The sequence below is a fragment of the Furipterus horrens genome, unplaced genomic scaffold (genome assembly GCF_987537825.1).
Source record: "Furipterus horrens unplaced genomic scaffold, mFurHor1.1.pri manual_scaffold_9, whole genome shotgun sequence".
Lineage (NCBI taxonomy): Eukaryota > Metazoa > Chordata > Mammalia > Chiroptera > Furipteridae > Furipterus > Furipterus horrens.
In genome coordinates, this window is record NW_028327179.1 from 38,246,311 (window position 1) to 38,269,064 (window position 22,754).

At 38.0% G+C, this 22,754-nt stretch overlaps 1 protein-coding gene across 2 annotated transcripts in view; it reads right to left on the reverse strand.

Annotated features, from left to right (window-relative positions):
• Nucleotides 1–22,754, reverse strand: part of GRM3 (glutamate metabotropic receptor 3) — a 215,099-nt gene that overhangs the window by 87,349 nt on the left and 104,996 nt on the right. For both annotated transcript variants that reach the window (XM_090286717.1, XM_090286716.1), the window contains exon 2: nucleotides 12,045–12,654. In XM_090286717.1, coding sequence (XP_090142843.1) covers nucleotides 12,045–12,512 — 468 coding nt within the window. In that variant the 5' untranslated portion in view covers nucleotides 12,513–12,654. The remainder of the gene's footprint in view (nucleotides 1–12,044; nucleotides 12,655–22,754) is intronic.

Genomic DNA, 22,754 nt, shown 5'->3' on the forward strand with positions numbered 1-22,754 from the left:
AGAAGAAGTAAAACTATCATTATAGGTGGATGACATGATAGTATACCTAGGAATCCCTATAAACTCCACTAAAAGACTACTAAATATAATAAGTGAATTTGTCAAAGTAGCGGGGTACAAAATAAATATACAGAAATCTAAGGCATTTCTGTACACCAACAATAAAATATCAGGGACAGAAACAAAAAAGAAAATACCACTTACTATAGCAACAAGAAAAATAAAGTACCTAGGAATAAAGTTAACCAAAGAGATAAAAGACCTGCACACTGAAAATTACATAACATTGAAGAAAGAAATTAAGGAAGATACAAATAAATGGAAGCAAATACCATGTTGTTGGATGGGAAGAATCAACATCATCAAATTGGCCTTACTACCCAAAGCAATTTACAGGTTCAATGCAATCCCTATTAAAATACCAATGACATATTTCACAGACCTAGAACAAATACTCCAAAAATTCATATGGAACCAAAAAAGACCCCAAATAGCAAAAGCAATCTTGAGACAGAAGAACACAGCAGGAGGAATCACAATACCAGACATCAAACTACAAAGCCACTGTGATCAAAACAGTCTGGGACTGGCATAAGAACAGACATATAGATCAATGGAACAGAATAGAGAGTCCAGAAATAAACCCAGGCCTCTATGGTCAACTAATATTTGATAAAGGAGGGAGGAACATAAAATGGAGTGAGAAGAGCCTCTTTAACAAATGGTGCTGGGAGAACTAGACAGGGAAGTGCAAAAAATGAAACTAGACCACCAACTTACACCACACATGAGAATAAACTCAAGATGGATCAAAGACTTAAATGTAAGCCATGACACCATAAAAGTCCTAGAGGAAAACATAGGCAGGAAAATTTCAGATATCCCACGTAACAATATCTTCACGGATACATCTCCTAAGGCAAGAGAAATAAAGGAAAAAATAAACAAATGGGACTACATCAAACGGAAGAGTTTCTGCTCAGCAAAAGAAAACATCAGCAAGATGAAAAGGAAACCAACCATATGGGAAAACATATTTGCCAATGATATCTCAGACAGGGGACTGATCTCCAAAATATATAAAGAGCTTATACGACTCAACATCAAGAAAATAGACAACCCAATTAAAAAATGGGCAAAGGAACTGAATAAACACTTCTCTGAAGAAGACATACAGAAGGTCCATAGACACATGAATAAATGCTCAACATCACTAGCCATCAGGGAGATGCAAATAAAAACCACAATGAGATACCACTTTACACCAGTCAGAATGGCCATCATCAACAAATCAACAAACAACAAGTGCTGGCGAGGATATGGAGAAACGGGAACCCTACTGCACTGTTGGTGGGAATGCAGACTGGTGCAGCCACTATGGAAAACAGTATGGAATTACCTCAAAAAACTAAAATCCTAAAACCCTAATTCAAAAGAATTTATGCACCCCTATGTTCATAGCATCACTGTTTACAATAGCTAAGTGCTGGAAACAGCCTAAGTGCCCATCTGTAGATGAGTGGATCCAAGAACTGTGATATCTTTACACAATTGAATACTATGCAGCAGAGAGAAAGAAGGAACTCCTTCCATTTGTAACAACATGGATGGAACTTGAGAGAATTATGCTTAGTGAAATAAGCCAGGTAAAGAGAGAAAAATACCATATGATATCACCTAATACAGAAAACTAAAGAACAGCATAAACAAATGAACTAAATGGGACAAGGAGCAGAATAACAGTCAATAGGGGGGAGGGGGGAGGGAGAGAAGGGGGATAAGTAAGGGAAGGGTTTAGTCAAGGAACGTGTATAAATGGTTCATGGACATGGACAAAGGGGAAGGATATGATTGTGGGAGAAGGGGTGGGCTGGGTGGGGGAGAGAAATGGGGGAAAAATGGGACAACTGTAATTGAAAAACCAAAAAATAAAATTAAAAGAAAAGAAAAGAAAAGAAAAGCTAAAGAGCTTTTAAATTTCTGGAAGCATCTAAGAAAAGATAACATAAAGACTTTCTTTCATGTAGAAATAAAAACTGAGAGTCTGTTAAATAGCCACTGGACGGCACCAACCTATGTTTACTATTGTATTTCTTTAAATCCTGTATAAACGATATTACATAAACTACTGTGTAAACCTAGATATTATGTGCTTAATACATATGTGTACCTTTTTATATAAAAATTCTGAACAAATTGTAGATTATGCGTTCAATCACATCTGTTTTTCACATTGGGAGAACTTAATTGACTAATTTGCATTCTAGGAGGCTGCATTGTGAGCCTAATGGCAGCTACCCAAACTGGAGGCCTGGGAGGAACCAACTAGTCCCTGGGATGCACGTGGTGCCCTTTAACCCTATGAAGTGATGGCAAATGTCTCAAGATGCTTTTCCATTCTGGCCACTTGGCAAGGAAATCTGGTTTATATTTGGAATATAACTTTTGAAAGTGTCTCTTCTATTGTGTTCTCCCCTATGGCAAAAATCAGGACTCTGTCACTAGTAACAGAGGGCTTTTCATAATCTACCAGGTGGTGATGTCAAAAATAGAGCCACCACAATTCAGCGTTCAAAGTCCCACTGATATACCACCTGGAGTATCAATGCTTACTTAGAGTTTAACTGCAGGTGTTTTTGAAACACTATTCTTAAATTTCCAAAGTCCACTAATTGGAAAAATGTTCTGTAAATTTTCAACTGCATTTTCACAGACCAGTGAGAGCACTTCTAATACCTTAAATCAATGGACTTTGTTATCAACTGCTAAGTGTTGGCTCTTTCCATATTGAAATACTGAGCCTTGTACATATTGATCTGTTAAAAAGGTTTATATTTAATGGTAATTTGAAAAGAGAACTTTGTGTTGTTAAAGCAAAATCATATCTTAGAAGTCCTATTTCAATTAGCTTGCTGATTAATCTATAATCATAATTTAAGACACTCGTTGATATTTCAGGAATGTCTTTATACCTTGCTCTTCATTCCATGACCTCCAATCATAGACATGTGGCCACGATAAAAGCTTATTCTCAGCCCTGGGCCATTCTGTTGCCCTGTGGAGAGTGGTCCTAATGGTAACCTCTTGTTTTTCGCAAGGCTAGTTTCCCACTAAACACATGACAGAAGGGGAATTAATTAAGTAATAGATTAACAAAGGAAAGGAAAAAATAGTGCCCCTTAGAAAATAACCTCTGGTGAAAAATTTCCTCAATGAAACAAGGTTATTAAAAGGACTTTAAAATTGCTGTTGCTATTGCCTCTCTCCCTACGATGAATTACTTGAACAGCATTGCCCTTTTTGGAGGCGGGGAAACAGGTGCAATGGAGGGAGCTTTTAAAACCACCACCTTTGTGAGAATGTCTTAGAAAGAAAGTCTGGGAAGGAAGTACACAAGAGTCTGTCTGAGATAACTTTGGAGCCGAGTTTTTCTGAAGCTTAGATTATGTGAGGGGGTGCTCAGGATAACAGTGTGGGAGGCAAGCTATTTGGATTTTAATGTTGATTCTACTACTTATAAAGTAGTAGAAACTTAAACTTGGTACTTAAACTTTATCAGGCTAATTCATCTTGGAACTGTTTCTCTTCGTCTGGAGATGTTAAAAGTTAAAAAAAAGAAAAAAACCTGACAGATAATATTTAGTAAAATCTAAAATGTTGAATGCTCATTATTGTAAAACACTATTTTTACTATTTTCATATATTTTCTCATTTAATCCTTACAGTAACTCAGTAAGAGAAATACTACTAATATGTTCATCTCAGACATGAGAACAGAGACAATGGAGGGTTAAATAAATCCTAGTAAGATCACTGAGCTGAAATTTTTCAAGGAAGTCACACTAAAAGTATATAGTTGTAACGTACGATTGCTACGATTATTATATTTGCAATATTAAACTCACTAAATGCAACTATCATTCTGACGTTTCTAGTGATAGAGACACTAAAGACAGATTAGTAAGTGGATTTGTAATGCTGCCACTCTGCTTTTCTTAAGGACAGGGTGATGTTTCCTTCTCTTTTGTGTTAGCTACAAGCTAACGATCTGGCATCGCTGGCACTCTGTGTTCGCTATATGTGGAGAGACTGCACACAGCTGGATTAGGGCATGGACAGAGCTCTAACCTTATCTGCAATGGTCCTGGGTGCCCAGTTGTATTGCATCTCAGGTGGGCTTCTCTGGATAGTCAGTCTAAGGGTAAATGGAATGGGAACCTTAGAGCTGCTCCCAAATTGAGGCATTTTGGGGGGGCACATGTGTGTTAGTGGAGATGGAGGAGATGGCAGGACTTTTGTCCCACATGCCCACTTCACTACAACATCTGTCTTTTGTATCAAAGCCAGTTTTCTGATGTAGGCAAATGCTGATTTTCATTGTGAACATCCAGTGATCTAGAATAAGCAGATCATGGTTGTGATCTCCAATCCAAGATTTGTTTAGGGATTTTCAGCCTTTTGGACATGTTTTAGGTTATCATTCTGTTAATTCAATTCAGTCAAAAAGCACTCCTTCTCAATGTGGAAGACAATCATTTTAGGTGCCCTCAATACAAAGACAAAAAGATGTTCCTAAAGTGAAGTAACTTACGGTTTGGTGGGAAAATATAGATACACAAATGAACAGTTACATTTAATAAGATAGTATTGGGAGTGGGTGTTTATGCAGTGGGAGCTTGAGAAAGATTTCCCCAAAAGGATAGGGTTTGAGCTGTGAAGTAAAGGAGAGAAGGATTTGGCAAGGCCTACAAACAGCTAAAGAACATTACATTCCAGCTGAAAGAAACACTATGTTCTCTCTTTTATGAAAAAATATGCAGATACTATCCAGTAGACTATGAGAAAGTAACTTTCCAGGAAGACTTCAAAGGCAGGTTTTCGGTTTTTACAGATCTAAAAATCTTTTTCCTGTTCAGCTCCATTCCTTTCTGCTCATTCTGTTATTCTCTCTGGTCTCCTAGTACTTATGTTGTCAATCGATACTCAGGTCCTACACTTGTAACTGTTTTATGTATGGATCTAATATATTATCTGAGTTGTTTATACATGTCTCAGGAACTCGTAAGATATCTACTATTTAAAAATTGTATTTTACATTATGTCTGCCTCATGTTACCCAGACTCTACACAGTAGTGTTTTTGCCATACCTAAAATATATACTCTTAATAAATGCTTATTTTCTGATAAAAAATGATTTTATGAGTGTCCTAGTTGTAATATGTAAGTAATTGAGATGCTTGATTCCCCAAGTTCACAAAAATACTACCATGATCAAGTAAAAATGACAATTGACTAGACTTCTTCAAGTGATCCTGATGGAAAAGAACCTATTATTTATTTGGTTCATGTTTTAGATACTTCACTCATATCTTAATAGTAGAGTATTTTGCTTGAGCAACATATAACTTTAAAATTAAGAAATGCCTTTAAGTACCATATACAGATGATCCCCAACTTACCATGGTTTGACTTTTAATTTTTTACTTTATAATGGTGAAATGTTACACACATTCAATAGGAACTATACCTTAAATTTTGATCTTTTCCAGAGCTAGCCATATGCAGTACAATACTTTCTCATGATGTTGGACAGCAAGAACGAGATGATTTTGCCCAACTGTAGGCTAATGTAAGGGTTCTGAGCACATTTAAGGTCAGCTCCATGAAGCTATGATGTTTGGTAGGTTTGGTGTATTAAATGCATTTTTGATTTACAATATTTTCAACTTATAATAGTTTTTCAAGATGTAATCTTATTGTAAGTCGAGGAGCATATATAGTTTAAATACTAATATGTTGTTTCAATTTCCTCAATAATAGGTTCAGCTTTTCTTTGAATAACTCCAGTGACAAAGGAATCACTTCCTACAACCCCTCTCCTTCCAGATGATTCTATTTCATTTCTAAGAACTTTTCCTTATATTGATCTTAACCATGCCTTACTCTCAGTTTGCCAGTGGAAAAGGAGGGTAATTTTGTAATTTGGAAATGTATGGAAATATTTTTGGATGTCACAGCTTTGGGTGCAATGACATCTACTTTAGTGGAGGGAGGTCAGTGAGGTAGCTAAACATCTCACAAGGCACAGGGCAGCTCCATGCATCAAAGAATTATCCATCCCAATAGTGCCAAGGTTGAGAAACTCTGCTTTGTATTTAATTTGTTTATCCACAAAAATATTAAATTTTCCATTCAGCAGTCTATTTGATACTTGGACACAGCTAACTATATTGAAGAGTTTATACCACCAAGTCCTTCAACTATTTTTCTGATTCACCTATAGTAAGATCAGCAATTCATGTGTGACTCTTCCCAAAAGCATTTGAATTTAAAGTAGGAATGAATAATTGAGGAAGGCAATGCTTAATATAAATTGGCCAGTGGTGGTTCACTTTCACACTGTGGAACTGAGTGGAGGAGGAATAACATAGAGAGGTCTTTCTGTGTTGTTCTTTTTATCCCATCTAGAAAAAATCTAACACTTGCTTCAAAGCATTTAGTTTAAGGGGTTATTCTTCTCAAAGACATGATGTGAGCAATGTGTGACATATTCAAATCTATGTCATGATAAACAATATTATAATGACCTTCTCCCAGGCTTAGAGAGTTCCTGGGATATGAATATTACCAAAAAGTCCATAAAAGGTTCTGATTATACAGTGGATGTGTAGAGGTAGTAAGATCCTTTCAGGGCTCTCTCTGCCGTTTCTATGAGCACCGCTTTTAGATGCCATTTAACCCAGATCCCCATTTGTTGCTGAGGTCACTTTCACACTAAGGGGCATGAGGATAACTAGGTCAATTTATGCCTGTCATGTTCCAGCTGAAATTTGCTCCAGCTACGCAAGAGAGACTGACAGAATGATATGTCCTCTGAAAAGAGTGAGGAACATTTTTGGAACATTTCAAAGGACATTTTAGACTGAACATCTTAGGAGCTCTAACTACAGTCTATTTGAAAAAGCACAAACATAAACACTGCTGCAAAATAAGTAGCACAAAGACAACTACTTAGCAAAAGACAACTGGCCTGATTCTCTTCTTGAATAAATACCAGTTTCCCTGAAGCGGGTGGCTTGCCGGCTTATAGAGAATAGAAGAATAGTCTTAAAAACTCTTTGAAAAGAAACTTACTACGAGGGGTGGGTAGACTCCATGTATATTTGCCAATAAAGAAGGATTATGATGCTAGCTTTCGTTGATTACCAAGTTAAGAAATCAATACTGTTGCTTTATAAAAAGGACTGTTACAGAAACAGGGGAGTCCAAAAACAAACCCCAGAGTTAGCAGCTGGGAGATAGGGAGCAGGAAGCAGCTTTCAGGATGCCCTTGCATGCCTGGAGCTAGTGGCTGGAAACATTGTTGCAAAGATCCGCTTTACTTCCAAGACTCAGGAAGATGGGAAGGATCTTGGACTGTGGGCTGGTACGGAAGAAGCAGACAGAGCCTACAGAGCCTACGGTAGGGTTCTGTGAATGGTCAGAACTGTTTGCAACACCCACTGTGTGAGAGGACGCAGGGAGAGAGAGGAGGCAGGGAGGAAGAGAGGAGCTGCAGACATTTTGGGCTGGCTCTGGCTCTAGGAGGCTCTCTCTCTCTCAGGCTCTCTCTGGCCCTCACACCCTCACTCTCTGACTCTTGTAGGCTCCCTCCATGTGGCTTGGAGAAGGGATCTCCAGGCTGCTTTAAGAAGAGGCTCTCGCCAGGCTGCTTTGAGAAGGAGAGGAGATCCACGTGGTTTACAGAAAGAAGGCAGTTTGCAAGGAGGCTGAGAATCAAAGCGGTTGTGCATTGAGAGCTGGAGGGCACCACAGCACAGAAAGGACCTCCCCAATCAGAACTGAGTGATTGGCAGCTACTGGTAAAGCTGAACTGTGCCTAGGAAGTAGGGAAACGGTGTTTCTGACTTTTCTAAGACTGGCCCGGTCTGGGAGGGGGAGGCAGGACTATGTGTAAATAAACAATTCTTTTTCTTTTCACCAAACTCTTCTATTAAGAGTTATAATTCTGGCGGCAGGCAATCGGGCCCCTAACTAAACAGCCCGTGGGTTCTGTTTCAATCGGAGCAGCCCAAGGGTTCTGTTACAGGACCACCAGAGAGTGGTTTGTCTTACTAAGAGTGTTGGGAAAATAATGATATCATCGATGGTGATATTGCTTAATCCAGCAAATCATTAAGAATTTCTCCTTTCATGTAATTTTTGTTATCTGCAAACCTTGTCTATTGTAGGAACTCACACAGTGGGCCTATCTCCTCTACTGACTTCCAGGAGAATACTCATTTAGTGGGAAGATAAAGAAAGAAGACAAAGCTGGAGAGAAAGCACCTCCTGAAGCAATCTAGCCGAAATAGGGAGATTATAACATCTAACTGACCCAACCACAAAAGGGAAGATGCACATGTATTACCATTCTCTATAATCCTCTCTCTCTCAACAGGCAATTTTGTGACTGAAAACTCTGTGATCTGGTTTGAGATTGGATGCTACAATTAGATAATAGGAATTTTTAAAATTATGTGGTGGATTTGTACTAGTCCCTTTCTTCTACAGTTTCATCCTCTTTTTTCCCCCCTGCTTAATTCAAGCAAAGACACTTTTTCAGTAAATATTCAGGAAGTCAAAGTAGTTAAAAATGACCTTGGCCAGGTGGTTGGTTGCAACATTGTGCCATGTATCAAAAGGTTGCAGGTTCAATCCCTGGTCAGGGCACATACCTAGGTTGAGGGTTCCAACCCCAGTCGTGTGCATGCAAGAGGCAACCGATTGATGTTTCTCCCTCACATCAACATTTCTTTGTCTCTCTCTCTTTCTCTCTTTCTTCCTTCCTCTCTGTCTAAAATCAATAAACATATCCTCAAGTAAAATTTTTTAAAAAATAGTTAAAAATGGATGGCAGTTTTAACTGATGTGCATGGATCTTTGTAGCTACAAGCTACATGCTGTCACCACAGTTACCAGACATCAGGGTGTATGATCGGAAACCATCCAGGAGCAGAAGGAGGTGAGTGTAAGAGATACCCTGAAAAATCCTCTCTGCTAAAATGTTTCCCTCATTTATGTACAAGAGTGCCCTCAATTCATCATTAGAATTTATTGTTTTGGGTTGCCATTGATTATATTTTAGAATTCTTACTAAAAGACAGATATGTTTCAAAAGGATAACACGCTTAAATTATTAGCTATATGAGAGTCTCCTAAGACTGCTTTCATTCATGATGCCTAGCTGAAAGCAAAGCCTTGTGGGAAAGCGTTCCTTGGTGGAGCAAATTGCTCCACCTCCCAGTTTACCTTGGCTGAAACAAGTGTATGGTCTAATTGAGACTGAACAGTCAGCACACCCAGGGGCCATGCAGGCGGGAGTAAAGCTTCTCCTTCCCTTCTTCTTCAGCACAACTCCTTATTCCTGCCAAGGTCTCTGTCCTCTTACACATGGACAATGCGCCACAACTTTCTGATTGACCTCCTCACATCCAGCATCTTCTTCACATTGTGGCCCAATTAGCCGTTCTCCAAAGCAACTTTCATTTTATCAGTCATCTTCAAAACTTTTCTAAACAGTATTTCTTCCCTTGTGAACCACATGGACATATTCTGAATTGTAGTCACTGTTATTTCATAGTAGTATTGTACCCACAGCCAGATTTTAAGTTGCTTGATATCAAGGCTGCGTACTTTATTACTCTAGTGGTCCCTCCAACCCCTGCAACAGTGACGCCTTTATACAAGTTGACTTGTTAATGTAGTACATGGGGTGCCAGCAATGACTTCATGCGTCTGCTGGGCCACTGGGAGGGAAGGCCACAGAGTTGGTTTTAGATGAGGCTCTTGCACTGGCTTTTCCTAGAATTTTAGTGATGTTTATTAAGTCTATTGGTTTTTGGTGAGGCATTTCCCACAGGTGCTCTCAGTGTATCCAACAAATTTTTAAGATAGAAGCTATTTTCCTTATTTTATAGGTAAGCTAGTACACATTGGGGTTGGAATTCAAACCCAAGTCTTTCTGATGCCATTATCTATACTACTTTCAGTAGCGCATAATAGTTTTTGTTCATTTATATTATGGAGACAAAAACCATATCAGCATTTGTGATTTTATAGTGCTATGAACCAGATAAACTAAATAATAAGCCAGGTCCTTTGATAATTAAGAGGTGAATTCTTCCCTCATGAACACTACAGGATTATAATAGTCCATATTTTCCCCTCTAAAACAATCTGACCTCTTTTGAGGAGTATATAAGTAATAAAATAGCAAAATTAGATTAAAAATATCTATTTGCCTGACATAGTTTGCTAATTACTTCGGATAAATAAATATTTACACATCTGTTGTAGGTTGCTATTTACTTCACTAAGAGAAACTAAGGTTGGAAAGGCATATACGTCATACTTTATTAGTTGTAATATTGTGTATAATACAAATATTTGTAAAATGATTGGCATATATCTGGTGAAATTTTTATAGAAGTATGGCAGATGTATATTTTTAATTCTCTCTTCTCAAATAAAAAATTCCATGTCTCTTGATCCAAGTATAAAAACAGTGGCAAAATTAACATGATATGCTTTGAAACATGCAATATTTCCTGCCTATCTAATGAAGTCAAAGGGTTTTTATGAAAAATTAATTATCTTAATTACTCATAATATAAGGGTGTGCTCTGAAGAAGGAAAGACTTTAAATATCTCATTTAGAACAGCATGAAATTGTACATAGAACTTTAAATGCCACAAATCTGTGATATATAAATAAGGTTATTCTAATACAAAGAGCCAATTTAAGTTGTCTGTGACATATGAAGGCAGCATGGGTGTAATATGGCCTCCTCTAGTGCTTGGGGCTTTAATTATAGTAATTTGGCAGGAAGCAAATTATATGACTCCTAGAATCATAACCTTTTATTACTGTGACATTAATACTTTCATCAGAAAAAAAAAATTGAACTTCAAGCAACATATACAAATCATATGGGCAGTTGAAAGAGACCCAAAGTCCAAAGAATCTATCAGAGTTCTTGTGCTACCTACCAATGGAAGTTTTATGAAACCAATCTTTCTGGGTCTTGGGAAAATGAGAAAGTTGAACTAGATGATTTCTCAGCTCATTTTCATCTCTAAAATTTGTGACCCTGTAAGTGAGCATTGCAAAGGTTTGAATAATATATTCCTTCTTTCCCTAACAAAATTATGAGAACCAATTTCCATCCTCCATCCTTTCATCTAATTTAAGTTGTGAGCTGAATTGTTCCTTCTCTCTCTCTCTCTCTCTCTTTTGGTATTAATTATCTGGCTTCCCTGCATACATTTTTAGGTTTATACCATGAAAAATTGCTTATAATTTATCTCTGAACAAAACTATACTTCAGTGAAAATTAGTGTGAAAAAAATAGAATTCAATGAAACTGTATCTTCTTGCGGTTGATTGTGTCAATGGCCACAGTTCATTACTCCACCATATAGCCACATCCTTGGTGATATAACTTTGCTGCACTTATCCTGTGGGCAGGAAATATTTGTCTACTCTTTGATTCTGGGCTGAGCCCTGTGAGTTGCTTTGATAATGGGATGATAGGAGATTGATGCAAAAAAGAAGCTTGGAAGAGGCCTATGCCATTAAGTTTGTGTTCACCTGCACCTCTGCCATCACTCTTAGAAGACTATGCCTGGGCTAGCCCACTGATTCCAGTTAGAGGATAAGGGACAACTTGGAGCAGAGTCACTGCTAGCTGAACTCAGCCTTGATCAGCTTGCTCCTGTTAATCTTCAGACTTGTAAACTATAATAATAAGTATTTTTTAAGCCACTGAATTTTGCGGTAGGTTGTTATGCTGCAGTAGCTACCTGATATACTTCTAAACAATTTTCATTGCTAGAGAACTGTTCTTTCTGCAAACCTATATTATCAAATACCCATAGATATGAATAATTACATTGTTAATATCATCCATTGATGTAGTTATTAGGATAGTCTTTCTTTGTTTCCCCAAGACATGAACTGAAAGAGAAACAGTGTTTTAGCAGTAGTCTTGGCCAGTCTTACCTGTATGGAAACACTGCTGTAAGAGCCGCCAATGACCCCTGCAATGAGCAGTGGGCTATTTTCTTGAATGGCATAGGATCCATCAGGACACATATGCTCAGCTTCATCCACTTTAGTCAAAGATGCCCTGACAAATTCCAGTGATTGCTCTAATGCATAGGTATCTCTTGAGCATGTATCCAAAATGTGAACACCCAACTTCACTCCTGGTAGCAAGTAATTGTCTTTGTTGATTTCATCAATAGCAAACAACATGGCTTCCAGGCGTTGAATCCCTCGGTCTTCATTGATTCGCCCACACTCTTCAGTTCCAGTGCCTTTTTCATTAATAGGAAATAAACCCCCTAAAACAAGGTCACCTTCTATTTTAATCTCCTTCCTCATAAAATTATGATCCCCTAAAGTGAGTAAAAATCCCTTTGAAAACAAAGCTAAGGTAAGAACTTGGAGTCTTGTCAACATCTTCATGAATCCTGTTTCTGTACCTCTAGTAGATCAGTGGATGGAGCCAATGTTGCCCGTTAGTCTTCGTCTCTCATTTCCACACTGGATCTTTCTTCTGTCCTTCATATAAGGGAGAAACAGACTAGCAGAGCCTGTCACCAAATTCCTAGAGAGATAAAAATTATATGAACAAAAAAATGGTAAAGAAAGCAACAGTGATTACACTGATGGTCCCCATTCAGACCTTTGATGGGATAATGACTCTAAATACCATATACTAACCACACACTGCACCAGTGGACCAGGCACTCTCCCACAATATCCTCACCCAGTCCTTACAACCCACTGTAATGTAGATCTTAGTGGTCCTACTTCTCAGAATTGGACACTGAGGACTGAAGAGGTAAAGTAAGCTGACAAAGTGTACTTAGAGTTGAGGAAGTGTTCAGACTCTGGTTTTTTAAATGTTGAGCTTGGTACTCTCTTTACTGAGTCATTTACTTAGCTGTTGGTAGAGTAACAACTTGGTAAGAGTCTTTATCCCTTTCTTTCACCTAATTTTCTAACCAACCCCAATGTTACCCAATTTTCCCTTTCCATTTGGAAGCAAACAAAACACTATTTCTGAATTCCTACTACTATATCCCTGTCCTCCCTTCAGAGGTGACTTCTTCAAAAGAATCATCTGTCACTTTGTCCCCATTACCTCTTATCCCAGATGCTTTCAGACCACTGCTATCAAGATTCTTCACTGCTCCAACAAACAGCTTTGGAAAAAGCTACTAGTGATCTGTTAGTTTCTAAATTCCATATACCCACTGTAGTCCCCGTTTTACTTGACTTTAATTGAAAACTTTCTAGGTTTCTGTTCTCATGCTTCGTTCCTGACTACATCTCAAATTCCATTGCTGAATACCCCCATGCCCTGAGCTAGCTCTTCCAGTGTTCATAGCTTCAATCACCACTTAAATGACTCCTAGGTTAATTGTCTGCTAAACAGCTCTACCCACATACCCCTCTGACACCTTCAGGTCTACATATCATAAACTTATCCTTATCTCTGTGAATGGATATTCTCTGTACCCAGGCCCTCAAGCCAGAAACCTATTAGATCCCTTCTCATTTCACCCTCTCCTATTTTCTTTGAATTAGCCACTAAGTTCTGCAGAGTCTACCTGCTTACCACCTCTCAAAGTTGTCTCTTCTTTTCTATCTCCACTGTGCCAGGCTCTTTTTATCTCTAACAGAAGCATAGCGGTAGGTTCCTAGAGAGCTGCTGCCAACTTCCAAAGCACCTTTTTGTGAGTTACAAAAAGACAATCTTCCTCAAGTACAAAACTTAAGAATGTGTTGTTGTATAACTTGTACAACATAGATGACAGAGAAAGTGTGATTGCTGGTGTGCCTTCGCCAGCCAGTGTTAGGCAACTCCTGACGTGGTCTTCACATTCAGAGGAGGGCAGTGAGCACTAGTGCTGGGGTTTGAAAGGTAGATTGTAGTTTAAGACAATTACATAAATTGAGCTTCTTTATACCACATAGGCTAGAAAATATACATCTTTTAGGAATCAGGCAAGGTCCTGCTTTGAGGATCATGCTTTTGAGAGTAGACTTTATAAAGTCTTTGACGATAGAACTGCCAACAGATAGAACTACAGGAATTACTTTGTATATATGCAGGAGAAAATGCTGCCTTTCTATCAAGAAGCTGCAACTCTGGTGGGTCCCTAATCAGCCAAGAAAGATGCACCCCAGGTTAACCTACATTAACTTCTAAGTTTTTGGATCTTTCCAAAACCCTTGGGTGGAGCAGCCCCATTGCACGCACACAAACCAATGGATCTACTGTTACAGTTTATTACTCAGCTTCCTAGCACTACACTTTGGGCAGTGCACTCATTCTGCTTGCCCACCCCTCTTCCTCCTGGGTAAGGTAAGCTTTTATAACATTTGGAGTTAGGTGAAAGGAGTGATGACTGGGACTCCTGGAACATTCTCTTGATGGTACAGTTGCTTGCACCTATCTGTGTGGTGTAGTGTGCCTGTCTGCTCTCCTGCTTTTGTGCACAATTGTGGGTTGGTGGGATGTTATGAAGGAGAGAGCTCTCCTGGCTGTGCTCTACTCAGTCAGGATACTTGAAAACCATACCACCTGTGTTTTCTCGAATAAGTTAGCAAATGTTAACAATCTGCATAGCATCCCACTGAGAAATGCTCTGTCCAATGTATAATATTAACTGCTGCTCACAGTGGCCCATCTCCTATCAATCTACATCTACTCCTCCTTGCCTCTAGGTAGGAGAATTGACTTATTTGTGCTCTTTGATCTTGTCCTTTGTCTTATTTTTCCCCATGCCCATCAACTTTGTCCCACTTCTGCCTTCAAACCTATGCTTCTGCTCATATTGTTCCCTTGGCTGGAAATGCCCTTCTATATCCATTTATCTGGTAAACACTCACTTATCTAAGACTCAGTAGACAGCTCTGGCTGGGTAGCTCTATTAGTTAGAGCATTATCCTGATATGCCAAGGTTGAGGGTTGGATTCGAGGTTAGGGCACATACAAGAATCAACCAATAAGTCAGGACACATACAAGAATCAACCAATAAGTGCATAAGTAAGTGGAACAACAAATTGATGTTTCTCTCTCTCTCTTCCTCTCTCTCTAAAATCAATTAAAAAACAACACAAAACACTCAATAGTCACCACCAGAAGAGGCCAAGAATTCTTTCCTATTTTCCTTCCGCAGTGGAATATTTACTTCCTGCTGTAGCTTGCTCAAGAAATATTTGCTATTGCTATTATAATTCATATTTGTTTCCTTATCTGTTTGTTGGGAACACATGAAATGGCACAGCATGTAGAATTTTTAAGGCCTAAAGAAAGAAACAAAACTCTACAAAAAGCCAAGAAAAAGAGTGAGTCAAGTGTTCAATATTTTTGACATTTCTCCCTTCTCATGCTAGCAGTGCCCTTTAAAACTCTGCTTCCCACATGCTTCCTGTTCCTTTTGCATGGAGCGAGTGATGGGTTGTTTTCTCGAGACACACAAGTCCTCTGTGTTTTGTTTTGTTTATTTATTTAGGTGTGAACCTTGGCCATGATGGCAGCAGTCATTGGAACGCTCAGTGTTAACCCAAAACCTCTCTGGGAGATCTGCCACAGGACATCAGAAAGGCTAATAATAATGTTTTAAAAAGTTGATACTGTAGTAGAATTTTTTAAATTTCATATCAATTTCTGGTCTTTCTTTGATCTTTATGTGCAATTCCCTTTGAAGCAAAAATGTCGTGGAAGGCAAAAGACACTGCAATCATTATCACTAATGATAAAGAATCAGAAATTTCTCTATGATTGTTTTATATGCCTAATAAAAGAGAGTAATTAATTAAGAGAAGGTCATCAGCAGGTATCTCTTAAATAGGAAAATTGTCTACTGAATAGGTAAAGATGACCATATAGCTTATGGAAACCTTGATTCTCTTGGGAAAATGCTCTTCATCAAAGATGACTTCAAATGCAACATTACATTGCACTAGAAGTAATAGTATCTATCAGTTTGCCTGCTTCACAAGTAGGGGCTGTGTTTTATGCCATCTCTGTGTGTTCAGGGACTGGCACAGTGTCTGCAATCGAGAGATATTCAACAAATGACTCTGTTATTTTACTTGTGACACAGGAAATGGGAATTCAAGCAGAGAAATGAATTGTTTTATTTCATTACCTACCTAATCATCCCAAGTGCTCATTCCCTTATTATGCTCTTTACTGATAGAGCAACAGGTAGAACTACAGGAATTGCTTTGTACACGTGTAGGAAAAAAATGCTGTCTTTGCATTAGGAAGCTGCGGCTGTGGTAAGTCCCTAATAAGCCAGGAGGCATGAGTTCCAAGGTTGTCCACATTTACTTCTTAAGTTTTTGGCCAGGAGAATACTGAATTAGGCATATGCATGTTATCCTATTCCAAAGCTTCAGAGATACATTCATTTGTCAAATATTTATTGAATACCTACTATGTATGCTAGGCCATGAACTGGATACCCACTTGTAAACAAATGAATATTGTTTCTGTCATCAACATTCTAAATGCTTAGATATATTTATGTCAAGACTGATGGAAAAGTACTCATCTCTGTTTCTTACAACTATCTGTATCATTTATGAAAATCTTAAAAATAAGTATAATGTAGATTTCCTTTAACATGGCAATTGTTGTAAGTGCTTGACTCAAAAAGCAATTCATTACAACTTACGTATATACATTTAGAAATTAGATACACAGATCTTAAAAACAAGTTGACAAAACTACCATACAAAATATTTTTCCTTTAAGTCCCCTGACAGAGCATCTTTAAGAGACGTTTAACATAGTCTCAGAGAATTACAATTTAAAAATCAATTAGAGTAATGTTTAAATACACTGTCTTAATATTTTCTTACTTGCTTTTTCCTTAAAGCAGAATTTATAATGATTAAGACTGTAGGGACAAGCATAATTTAAAAACATTTAGCATTATTTAAAATGAAGCCTTAAGAAACTAAAAGAACAGGAAAATTAAAATTTAATGGTGAAAAATAGATAAACATGCTTACTTCACTGCAACTGTTTATCTCTGTGTAACAGCTTATCGGATTTTGGGATAAGGCACCAACTACTTCTTTTCAGGTTCCTTTTATTATAAATCAGCCGGCAGCACATTCCCCAGATAAAAAGGCTCCCTACTGCAGCCACATTCATATGCAGCCAGAGAATTGCAGCTTTGAGGTCAAAGTTCTTCATTCTGGGATGATGCGTGATGTGTTAACTATAAACAAGCATGGGGAGCCCTCTCCATAGGCTACCTGCTCACCAATGTTTTATTAATCCATGCATTAATGGAGTCTCAGTGGTTTACTGTGAATATAACCCCTGGAATATGTGGGCAGGAAGCATTTCTATACTCTGCATATGCTAATATGTATTTTCCTTTGTCTCTTGAGTGCACAGGGACTTATTGTTGGAAGTAAAATCCAGTTTAACTCAATGAATAAGGAGTTTATCCCAGGGAGATATAATGCCAGAAACCATGCTCATTCTTGCCTACAAATAAATCCTTAAGTTGCAAAAGGGATTCTGAGCCTGCACTCAAAGCCTGCACACCCAACTGATCTGAAGAAAAGTTAGAGTTAGTACCAGCATATGCAATTCGACTATAACTTTGATTATACATTTTTCAGCTGCCAGAATTATAGGCAAAAAAAAAAAAAAGATTTGGCCCTTGTTCTTAAGACTGCCATTTTTAATTGGGTGAACAGAGGCTATAGCTATGCTGGCATTATTAATAGCAGAATGTTATCATTGCACAATCCTAATTCCTTTACTCTTGCTAGGAACAAAGGTGATTTTTTTCCCCCAGAAGCCATTAATAAATTATTATGAGTAGCCACTATTTCAAATGCAATCATTTTTATCAGTTTTTACTTAAAATTTCTACTCCTTTGGAATCTTCCACATTACTCCAGCTGGGAGGGGTCTCTTCATTTGCTAAATTCTCACATAGTTTGTTTTATGTTTACCATAATAAAGGTATTTTGTTTTATGCTTATTTGCATAGTTTTTTTAAAGTTGAAACAATAATAAAAAATGGTTCTTTCTTCTCTGTTAGATTGTAATTAATGGATGTCAAAGACAATGCCTTAGACATCATTGTGTTTTCCACAGTGCCTCACGTAGTTATCAGATGTTGATTACCAGTTAGGATATTGAAAAAATAATTTGGAAATTCCATTTAAAGAATAAAGAGGATCACTGAAAAGATCTATTTTTAAAAAATGTTGAAATAGGTCAAGATTAAACTTTGGCGCTAGAGACATTCAGCCCAAATACCTCTGATCTTTGATGATTTTTAAGAAAATAATATAAAGTAAAACTGGAAAAGTTGAGAGCACTTGGAGGAATTAAAAAGCTTAGGACACACATTATTGATCTGGTAGAGATTAGGAGGAATGGGGAAGCTACCCACCCCATAGCAGGTCGAGTTCTTTGGAGCGTGAATGACAAAGTGCGTGAGCGGAGGCCAAGCCTCTCTCTGTGTTAAGATTTTGAGTTAGGGAGGAGAGTTCTGCATTCTCTCAAATTTTTCTAGTTTGGAACCCTACAATGTATGTAAAACTCCAGATGACTCAAAAATTAGTTCAAATTGTGGAAATGAATTGACCAGACCCTTTCTGGTAGACTGTTGTATTTGCAGAGAAGATGAAAGAAGCCCTAGAACCCCAGGTGACTGCATGGAGGAGGGGCACTGCCAATTGTGATGATGAAGCCGGAAAGGGAGGGTGATGGAGCCGAAAGGACTAGTGTTCACTTCACTGTTTTGCCTTGGAACCCTCCTCTCCATCTACAGACAAAGTCATATCTCCTATTTCCTTTATCTTCTGAAGTCAGAGGAAAAGTGTTTTTATGAGGTAGGCAAACAGATTTACAATTATGCTAAACTTTGGTCCTTAGGGTAATTGCAAGTAATTTACTTTTAATCAGTAATATTAATTCAGTCACTGCCCTTCGAAGTAAATCGTTATTTTTCTAAATGCCAACATGCACAGTATTTTCCTCTGTGTGTGTGAGTGTGTGTGTGTGTGTGTGTTGCCATCTCAGCTGTTTTTCACCCTCAAGTTTCCTAACCTTATTACAAAGCCTTGGAATTGGAGCCTCCCCAAACTTCCTGCTGTCTACCTTTGTCCTTTTCCTCTTAGAAACTGCCAAGTCTAATAGAAGTTACAGGTTTGTCAGCATGAACAGAGAGTACAGAAACTGGGTTTGTCTGAAGCTTTCTCTCTAGCTGTGGACAAAATTCTAACGGGAAGAAATGGAGGAACACTGTTCACAGGGGAACATTTTTACCTGTTGGCAATATGATGCATTAGGTGGCTACTATTAATACATAATGTCTTGTGAATACACAGTCCTTTCTCTTGAATAATGCCAAACTGTTTTGCACAATGAATTAACTTTTACTGCTTCTTAATGAGGAAGAATTACATTATATATTGCTGAATAGAAAGAGAGAGAGACAGAGAGAGAGAGAACTGTTTTGCACAATGAATTAACTCTTAGTGCTTCCTGATGAAGAAGAATTATATTATATATTGCTGAAGAGAGAGAGAGAGAGAGAGAGAGAGAGGGAGAGAGAGATTGTCGAAGGTAGTATTGAGAAGTAAATATAGAATTAGGATTTAAGAAGCTTTTATCATTATTGACCAATCAAATATTACGAACAGAACATATACATGTTTCTGCAAAACTATCACTCCCGTCTCTCTAGACTTCCTCAGTATGTGAACAGTAAAATGTTTGAAACAGCACCATTCTTGCCTAGCGCTAAATGAAGTCTTTAGACTATCTATAGTCAGCTTCTGCTTCTGGCCATGTTATAGTAACTGGTATTGGACTTGCCCTCCTTCTGAAAATAGATATAAAACTGGACAAAACATAAAAGGCAAACTATGGTCCTAGAGAAGAAGAAACACATGAGGGAAGCCCCGTAGTTACACTATGAATTCCCCAGCTTTCTGCAGAGAGGCGCTTCTCTGCCATGAGGCAGTGGGAGTGTGGTTGATCTCAATAGGCAGAGATTAGAGTTGTGTAGTGGTTGTGTAGTGGTTGCAACTTGTGGGGCAGAAAGTTGCATGGAAATAATGAGTATAAACATTAACCTGGATTTTCTCTTGTAGTTTGATTAGCATCAATTTCTAACTTTTTTGGAAACCATATTACAATTTCCAATTGGGAATTAACACATATGTTCATAAGGTGAGGTGAATCCATTCCTGGCTTGATAAAGTGGCTTGTGACACACATGACTAACCAGAGTGGGATGTGTCCTTGGCCACAGCAATTGATTCCAGGATGAGCCTGTGACCGAATCATTGCCAATCAGAGTTAATTGGAGAACATTTTTTAGAACCACCAGGAGGAAAGCATCCTCTTTCTGTTAGAGTGGCTGAAAGAAATAGATGTAAACCCAGAGCTGCTGGCAACTGTCTTCCCACTCTGAGGCAAGAGTCTGCCTGATGCATAGCAAAGAGAGAGAAATAGTGAAACCTGACCATATTATACCTTCTATTTAATTCGGCTAAACTTTCCCAATTATGTGAGACAATAAATTATTCCTTTTTTTTGCCTAAGTCAGTTTGAAATCTGTTTTATATTATTTGTTAATAAGTGATTCCTGAATAGAACCTCTCTTCTTTGTCCATGCTTTTTCTTTAAAGATACTAAAATTTATTAAACACCTACTCTGTGCCAGAAACTATGATTAATATTCTACATAAATTATTTTACTTAATTCTGTAACTTTTCTCTTACCCAGTATGTCCTTCCACAGATGCCTGATGCTGTCCTGAGTCTCAGATGGCCTCAGGATTTATGATGGTTCCCATTGTGTTACCCTATTTATGATGGCTTTTCCCAGAAATGCTACTACTCCAACGTCATGTCTTCCTTCATTCTCTTATTAGATTCCTGTTTTCTCAGTTGTCTTACTACAAATAAGATCATCTGTTATATTAAGCCATCAGGTTTTTAGCATATTAATGCAAATTAATTTATTACCCATTTATGGGTGATCACATTTTTAAATATGTCAAAACATTGGCTTAAGAAAGAGGAAATACTTTTAACCATAAAGTTTTATATATCCCAGTGTATGGATAATGACATATCATCTATTTGATATTCTTTAAGTTATAGTGTTATTAACCCCATACTCAAATAGAAAAAGGAAAACTCTGACTCCAAAAAACCTCCGCTGCCTTGCGGCATACCTCTTCAGGGGAAAGGCTAAGGGAGTAAACCCCGACAGAAAATCCGGAGCCGGAGTCCCTAAGGCGGTTTGACGTTGTAGTCAACACCGGCAACTCCTGCGGCGCACCTGAAGCCAAGCTGTATTGACTCCGTCTTTCCCTTGGACCCTTCAGCTGCGAAGAGAGGGGGGGTCTGCTGCATGGGCAACAGCAGACCCTCCATATCACCCTGCCCAGGCTCTGTAGCTTCAGTAGAAGCTACACCATCGTCTCTCGAGACGGACGGATGCCGACGACGACGACGACTCAAATAGAAACAACTCGTATGTATCAGACATGTGAGATTTGAGCTTAAAATAGTTGCCATCAAATAGGCAAGTAAATGCCATTGATAAGATATCTCCAGCTCTTCTGGTCATTAACATGACTTAAAATTTTGTTTTTTAAAATTCTGTTTTGTTGAAATTTGGAGGGAAAGTTATTGGTGTACTTTAGTTGGCTGTTATGAGCTCTCAAGAGCCATTTATACATACTTCTTCCCAAGACTGTTTAGTGGTGTCACAGTGATAGTTTCAAATTGTCCACAGTGGGAGTATTTATATTGCAGAAATCAGCAAACTTAATAACCATTCCCCTCACAAATCCTGAAGCTCTAGTTGTTAAACATTGACCACTGGTGGAAAATTTAACAATGTGGTCTTAAGATCTATTCCTAGAGATTCAAACTGGAAGAGCCGGGAGAAGCAATACTGCATGATGCTTTAGATCAGTGTTTTTCTATTTGCAGATCACAGGCTATTTGTATGTCATGAAATACATTAGTGATTTGTACTGTGCAACTTAAAAGGAAATAGAGGAGTTAAAATACAATAGGAAATATCAAAACACTGATCTAAGGCATGTAGCAAGACTGAAATTAGTTTCTAAAACATTTTGGGGTGTGTTTATGCATTTATAAGTGTATCTTTTGGGTTACAAGGTAAAATAATATCTTACTGAATCATGGTAAAAGAAAGTTTGAAAGTCATTGTTTTACAATGTGGGCTCTGTGGTCAAAAAAAAGTTTGAATCTACTGGGCATATGGTCACCTCTCTGTATCACATTTTATGTATAAATAAAATGGAGACAATATTAGTTCCTGTCGTATGGGGTTGTTTTTAGGATTAAATGAAATGTTTAATATATAATAGTAACTCTGTAACTGTTAGCTACTAATAGAACTTTTGATAATGAGGATCATTTGTTAATGGCTCCAAAGATATTGAGGGGTATTCTGGACTCCATATAAATCACCTGTAGTCCAAAACCACTGTTGTTCCTACCTAGTCTCTATTTCTCATGTAGTGAACAGAACAACCCAGTGCTAATCATCCAGCATCCTGCCTTTTTCCTGCCTGACTCTTAGGAGCCATGTGATCTCGGGGAATTGCTTGTTGTCTCAATGATGCAAAGTGGGGCCTAATGTCTAAGATGTTCAGTA